At 35.5% G+C, this 7,479-nt stretch overlaps 1 protein-coding gene across 1 annotated transcript; it reads left to right on the top strand.

Moving 5' to 3' along the window:
• Positions 1-570: 570 nt before the first annotated feature.
• Positions 571-6,870, top strand: LOC111023467 (putative lysine-specific demethylase JMJ16). Its single transcript, XM_022300898.2, has 10 exons — positions 571-879; positions 1,203-1,250; positions 1,332-1,609; positions 2,121-2,192; positions 2,305-2,382; positions 2,509-3,021; positions 3,107-3,331; positions 3,706-3,864; positions 4,378-4,746; positions 5,593-6,870. Exons 3-10 carry the CDS (start codon positions 1,337-1,339, stop codon positions 6,388-6,390), a joined length of 2,487 nt encoding a protein of 828 aa, XP_022156590.1. The 5' UTR covers positions 571-879; positions 1,203-1,250; positions 1,332-1,336; the 3' UTR covers positions 6,391-6,870.
• Positions 6,871-7,479: the final 609 nt, after the last annotated feature.

Here is a 7,479-nt window from a genome sequence, read left to right as displayed (position 1 = left end):
ATACGCTAAATAATTTTTTAGATTGGGATTTAATTTTCAAATCTATCACCAAACACGTTAGGGACAAAAAAATCTTGCCATGTGGAAAACAGATGAAGGTCGGAATGATAAGGTTTTACTTGAGGACCATCCCGGACGAGATCGACCTTTCATAAGTATTCGACAAACCCGACCTTCGAGACGACACCAATAATCACATGTCGGATCCCCAATCTATAAATAGAGAGTCTCACCTCCACATCAGATATTGTATTCTATCTCAAACTCCATATTATTGACTTGGGTGTCGGAGGTTTTACCTCTCTTATTCAGGTCTTTTCTTGCTAAAACGTTCAAGCTCTTCCTTATGTCATATCTAGACCAAATTTGACCTTTTAACTTATTTCGTTTCATAAACAAAACATCTATTTGAAAACATTAAAAACGAATACAATTTTATTTTTATTGAATCTCTCGATGGTTTTACATCACCAACTAATCCGATAATCGTGGATTTAAAAAATAAATAAATTAAATACCAAATACAATCTAAGTTGAAATACTAAATTTAGAATTCCACACTTAAAATATTATTTTCGTCTAAAATTCAAATCTTCATCGTTCTATCAAGTTCTTGGATGATCAATCAACATTTTTTCCCTTATCAAAGCACGTCTCGTTAATCGAGAACAAAATTTTCTCCAACAATCGACCGTTTTATTACTTTTATGCCATACAGTCGTGTCGCCAATGCTAAATTGATTCACTTTTATCATCTCTGACAGATCCAGAAACCCTAGCTCTAGCTGTACATGGAGTTCTCCACCATTCTCAAACTCAACGACACCTCCAAACTATCTTCTGCAAAATCTCTAACATCTTGCATTTGAAGATTTACAGGTAATTTGTTAGCTTTCCGCGCGTGATTTCGAGTTCTTCGTGTCTCCTGTTCTGTAGCCTTACTTTCCCATTTCGATTTCTTTGCCTTATACTGTATTGATGACAATGTTATCGTTTTTGTAGTTCAAATTCGTTGCATTAATTTTCGTTCTCTTGTTTTATTAGATAATTTAAGTTTTAGCTTAAGTATTCGTGAATAAACGCTCTCCTGCCTGTTTTGCTAGCATTCCAAACTTTGAATGACATTTAGAACTTACTAATTGCTTGGGATCTTCTACTTAATTATCACTCCACTTATTTATTCTCTTTTGGGTTTGTTGCAGATGAAGCTTTTAAGGTGCCTGTACCTGCACTGTTAAGCACATTTAATTGTAAGATAAGCGCAAATTCATGTTAATTTTCCTGCTGTGCTAAAGTCACCATAGTCTTAGTTAAGCACTCTCTTTAATCAGGGGGTATGGACGAAGATTGTTCAAGGAATTCATTGAACCAAGGAGTCGAAAATCTCTTGGCTCCCCCGGGTTTTATTTCTCGAAGATCCTTCAGGCTGAGGAGGGTGGAACAGAATGAGAATGATGATTCAAGTAAAATAAAGCAAACTGAAATCAGTGCTTTGTCTCAGACGATTGGCATTGAAATGATGGAGGCGGCTTGTAGACAGAGACCCTGGATATTATTTGATCAAAAGAATGAGGATTCTTTGGAGTTTGAATCTATGGAGAATGATATGGTGAATTATGTTTGCTTTCCTTCCATTCATTTTTTTCTGTTCGATTTGTCCTCCTTTTAGTTTAGAGTAAAAAGTTTCCGTTAATATTAAATGTTTGGGTACCTTTTCTTTGAAATTTTATAGAAGAATCATAATAATAGTTTCAATGGATCGGGGACGTACTGGGTATCCTTGTTTTCATCAGGAATATAAAAGGTTATATTAATACTTTTTAGTTAAATCAACTGACGTACTAATAAGTTGACACATTAATTGTTTCACATGTATTACTAATAATACGTTTCCCTTAAAACATTGCTTTTTAATCAGATCCTTTTGTACTTCCACTCGGGTTCATGAAAATTGATTTTTCGATGAAAAATTAGTACGTTTCAATAATGAGTAAAAACATGTAGGATTTAGTAATTATTTGAAACCTACAAGTGTTTATTTTTGTAAATTAGAAAAAGTAGCAGCTATATATTAATAACTCGATATAAATTTTTCCATTTTTCGTAATTGGCCCTTGCAGAACCTCCCTCCACAATCTGACCTTCCAAAAGGGGTAGCACATGGATGTCCAGAATGCAGTAACTGTGTGAAGGTTAACCTGCATCCATTTGTTGAAATCTGAATGAAATCTTTTTCAGAATTTTCTATGAACCTTATAGCACCAAACCACTATGTTCTGAAGTCCAGTTGACATTCTGGAATAGGTCACTGCAAGGTGGCATCCTGAAGATGCAAGAACGGATAGTCTTGAAGAGGCCCCTGTTTTCTATCCAACAGAGGAGGTGTTGAGCTGTAATGGATAGAATTTACTTATTTCACTGTTCATTTCTAGTTCATGTGTTTATTACATGCCTAAGATATCATTTCTAATTTGAATTCCTTTTTATGTTACTGAAATGTTCCTGCAGGAATTTGCAGATACACTTCAATATATAGAAAGAATACGTCCAAGGGCAGAGTCATGTGGAATCTGTCGTATAGTTCCTCCTCCATCATGGCTACCTCCATGCCTTTTGAAGGAAAAGGAAATTTGGGAAAACTCTCCTTTCTTAGCCCACTATCAGCGGATTGATGGGTTTCAGAAGAATTTTGCATGTGGTCGGTTTCCTAAACATAACGATAACGTCAAGAATAAGAGGAGAAGGATAGAGTATGAGTGTGGCAATAGATGTTTTATGGATCCTGATGAAAGTTGTGGTATTGATAAGAAAGGTCCAAACTCAAAACTTGGTCGAGAGTTTACTCTAAAAGCTTTTAAAAGTTATGCAGATGACTTTAAATCCCAGTATTTCAGCAGTGGAAATAAGGTCACAGATACAGAAACAAATTCATCCACGGTTCAAGAGCAGTGGGAACCATTAGTGGATCAAGTAGAGAGTGAATATAGACGCATTGTTGAGAATCCAACTGAACAAATTGAGGTACCAGGGATAGTAAATTTTGATTTCGACTTTCTTCAGTCAGACAAACTTCAGCGTGCTGATCCTTCTGTATGAGTGTTTTTAGGTGCTATGTGGTCATAGTTTGGATAGCCCTTCACTTGGCAGTGGATTTCCAGCATCATCCAGTCCTTTGATTGAACCAGGTCATGCTGATCATATGGAATCTGGATGGAACTTAAATAATTTACGTAGACTACCTGGTTCACTTCTTTCTTTTGATAGCTTCAAGACATGTTCTATTTTATTGCCTCAAGTTTACGTGGGAATGTGCTTTTCGTCAACTTGTTGGGTAAGGGTACCAGAATTGATGCTTATTAAGCATCCAGTACTTTGATGCTTATTAAGTAGAAGCTACCTTCTCTAATTATTTGTTGGACTAACAAAACTTTTAGTGGTTTAGTTTTATTCGAAGAGCAGGGGTTTCATTCTTCATTTTCATGTTTTTATTGTTAATCATACACTCCTTTTCAATTATTACTTCGTTTTGTTTGCTGTTGGGGGAAGGGAAAAAAAAAGAAAAAATAAATGACTTCCATGGACATATTAATCATCATGCCAACTGGAAGTACTTTACGTTAATGCCTGTACTTATTTATGTAGTTGTACATTTTGAGGAATAATATATGTTGTTGTTGCACTTTTTTCCCCTATCTTTAAAAACAGCGAGTTGAAGAACACCACTTACCTTTGTTATGTTACTTGCACTTGGGAGCTCCTAAAATATGGTATGGCATTCCAGGAAGATACATTGGTCAATTTGACGTAGCCATGAAGAACCTTCCAGAATTTTTTGTGGAACAGAAAAGGTTCCATAGAGGAATGGTGAGTAATGACGCTCTCAAATTCATCATTCAAGAAGGATTTATGTCTGGCTGTTTTATCAAATATTTATATCAGCTATAATAATTTATTGTTCATATATTTTTTCCTTCTTTCCTTTCTTGTATCCCTTTTTTCCAGGGCTATTTATTTCTTACCATTATTATTGGAATACAAATATTCTATTCCATCCAAATTGAGTATGGTATCGGAGTAGGAGGTCCTAAGTTCGAACTCCTTAAATCTCATTTCCTCTCTAATTAATATTGTTGCGCCTTGTGTTAATTTTCAAGCTCACAAGTAAGAGACATTGTTAAAAGTACAAATAAACAATTAGGTTTATCGTAGCCCATAAGGCTAAGTTTTTTGGTCCAATAGTGATTTAGTACATACTAAGTTTAACTTGTATAAGACCATATTCGTAAATGAGTAGCCCATTATGCTACTTGATAATTATAAAAAGAGAAGGGCACACACCTACTTCAATGTTCACAGTACTATTCCTTGATAATTCAGGTCAGCCAACCGTCAATTGCCATGTTGAAGAGAGAGGGTCTACCGGTTTATCGTTGCATTCAGAATCCGGGAGAGTTTGTTCTTGTTTTTCCAGGAGCATGTCATTCCGGATTCAACTGTGGCTTTAGTATTACTGAGGAAGCAAATTTTGCTCCCCTTCACTGGTTGCCTTACGGTTATAATGCTGTGGAGCTCTATGCTATAGATGGAAGAAAGACATCGATATCCTTCGATAGGCTGTTGCTCAGAGCAGCCATTGAAGCTGTGAAGGCACAATGGGAACTCTCTTTATGCAGAAAGGAAACTAAAGAGAATTTACGATGGAAAGACGCCTGTGGAAAGAACGGGGTATTAGCCCAGACATTCAAGGTACGCTCCCAAACTCCACCTTGCAAAATTTTACTTATTTAAAGTTCTTCGTGATAAAAAATCTGTTTTGGAAAATATTGCTTTCTTCTTCTCGAGTAGTTTGCATTACAGGTCCTATGTTTGTATCTTACATTGCCTAGAAGTAGTAGTACTTTACATGTTTGCATATTTTCAAAAAGAAACAATTTTTGGGGGATGAAATAAAAAATTACATAAACAACAAATTACAATGGACAAAAGGCTGAAGCACAAACTGAATGAAGAAAAAACAAGCTATAAAATCTTAAATAAGCTATCAACTCTTTAGAAATAGCAAATTTGATCTTGACAGCAACGACTTCACTTTTCCAAAAGGACCTTACTGTTTGCAACTTTGACAGCAAGAAGTGGAGAGGTCTTGGGACTTGGGAGGAGGTTTGGTGCTTTGCTAGGTTTAGTGCCTTGCTTTGGGCCTATGTTTCTAAAGACTTTTGTAACTATTTATTAGGTCTTATTCTTTTGGATATGGGCTTTTCTTTGTTTTTGTTAGGTTAGCTCCTTTTCAGGTTGCCGCTTTTTGCTTTGTCATTTGTTGCAAGCTACAATATAGAATATGCACGAGATGCGATCCTTAATAGTCTACTGTTGCTTTTTTCTTGGTTTTTGTTGGTCCTCTAGTAGACCCAATTGTATTCTTTATTTTTCTCGATGAAAGCATGGTTTCCGATTAAAAAATAAACTTGGAAACCAAACCAAAATAATGTGGAAACTTATGTACAAAGAAACCAACGTCTATTACATGTCTATATAACTGGCTGAGATTTTCCTAGTATAAAGTTTCAAACTGTTTAACCCTCTTTCGTGCAGTCTCGTATTAAGAGCGAAGGTCTCAGGAGGGAGTATCTTACGTCAGCTTCACAGATGCAGGAAGTAAACGAGAACTATGATGCTGTCTGTAAGCGCGAATGCAGCATTTGCCTTTATGATTTACACTTGTCTGCAGCTGGTTGTCCATGTTCTGCAGATAGGTACTCTTGTTTGAATCATGCTAAGCAACTCTGTTCTTGTGCTTGGGGCGACAAGTTCTTCGTCGTGCGGTACAAAATGGGCAACTTAAATCTTCTTCTGGAAGCCTTGGAAGGAAAATTAAGTGCAGTCTACAAATGGGTCAAAGAGAATCTTGGACTGGCTGTGCACTCCTACATTACTAAGAATAGTCTACCACAATCTCAGACTGCCGATAGCTCACATTCTTCAAAAGGAGACCAATCCGAGGATGCAGAATTGCCGAATTCTGCTAATACCTCGATTATCAGAATTAAGGCAGAGATCAAGGCTCGTCTTCTCCAGTCGACAACCTTGAAGCGTATGAAAAAAAACGAAAAGGTAATAGAATCGGAAGATGCAGTTAAATACAATGGCAATCCTTCAAATTCTGATTCTGGAATTCCATTAGAAAAGGCAGCAACAGCATCAATGCTTCAACCAATAAGTTCAAATGAACTTAAAGGAAAAGAGAAGCCATCAACTCCAGCAGTAGCTTTAAACGAAAGAGGAGATGGCTTAATCTTTTCACTTAATTTGGAGTCTTCTGAAATATTATCCGAGAGTTCGGCCTCAAGCTTCTCCGATTTGGATGACTGCTGGTCTGATTCTGGCTCTTAAATGACTGAAGAAGAATGCTTGGTTTCAGCTTCAGATTTTATGAAAGCTTGAATAACTTCCACGGTAGATAGTTGAGCCAGATTTTAGAACTTGACTCTCAAGTGACTTTGGCTTGTTAAGGAGCGGTTGGCGCGGTAGATCTTCTCATCCTCCTGACGATGACATTCCATCTGTGACAACAAAGGTGCGTAATTCACATAGATTACTCAATTTTGATATAATTGAGTTGTTGTGCGCTATTAAGTTCCATCTCTCTCTAGCTAGAGTGAAAGAGAAGAGTTGCAGAAAAACAAAATTAAATCATTGTCAAAAAAAAAAAAAATGATGTATCATTTCATTTTCAATTGCATTAGATGGAACTCATTCCACCTGATGGAAGAAATGGATATTCTTCTGGAAGGAGGATTTAATGTATCTCTTAAGGCATCTTTATGAACACGCTATGCATTGATTTTTTACTATTCATGTGATATTTTTGAATTTTTTTGTATATCTCTGACTTTACATTTTGTGCATTGATTGTGATTAGTAACCATTTGATGAAGCTTTATCTTCTACAACAGAGTAACCCAACTTGGTTATTATTTATTAAGATTTCAAAGGTTGGTTCTAATGAGAAAAACCTATTGTATTGTAAATGTCAGCTGGAACGGTTTTGAATGAAGCACTTTTGGAAGAAACATCGACTTTGTTTCTTGTTTTCAGATTCATTGAAACAAATAGATTCAGTAAATATCTGTTTGGTAGATTTAATTTTTGAAACTATTTAGTTGATAACTATTATTAATTTATAATTATATTACTAAAGCACCTTAAACAATTTTCGTGAACTTTGAAAATATGGAATACAATTCTATTTTTTAATTGAATTGTTTGTTTTTAAATTTCTAAACAAATGCAGCTTTAAATGATATATATTTTAATTAGTTGATCTATATTTGTGAATTTTGGTTAGTTGCGTCGGTGTAATTTCATATAATTTTTTGTCTCAACTTTTAGGCCAAAGAAAAGATGATTCACATTTTCCATGAGTAAATGTAGATTGACATTCTTGTTGAGACTGATCTCTCTTGTTCATTACAGAGATGA

This window comes from Momordica charantia, assembly GCF_013281855.1.
Source record: "Momordica charantia cultivar OHB3-1 chromosome 9 unlocalized genomic scaffold, Mcharantia_2.0 BLBB01000009.1, whole genome shotgun sequence".
In the NCBI taxonomy this organism is placed as follows: Eukaryota; Viridiplantae; Streptophyta; class Magnoliopsida; order Cucurbitales; family Cucurbitaceae; genus Momordica; species Momordica charantia.
Note: the sequence above shows the minus strand (reverse complement) of the source record. Positions and strands in the feature narration are given on the sequence as shown.

What these genes read in the sequence shown, in the direction of transcription:
- LOC111023467 (XM_022300898.2), top strand. Translation starts at nt 1,337, where the DNA reads ATGGACGAAGATTGTTCAAGGAATTCATTGAACCAAGGAGTCGAAAAT. An exon ending in AATCTATGGAGAATGATATG is followed by an intron (nt 1,610 to 2,120) that starts GTGAATTATGTT and finishes TGGCCCTTGCAG; the next exon opens with AACCTCCCTCCACAATCTGA. An exon ending in TATTAGCCCAGACATTCAAG is followed by an intron (nt 4,747 to 5,592) that starts GTACGCTCCCAA and finishes TCTTTCGTGCAG; the next exon opens with TCTCGTATTAAGAGCGAAGG.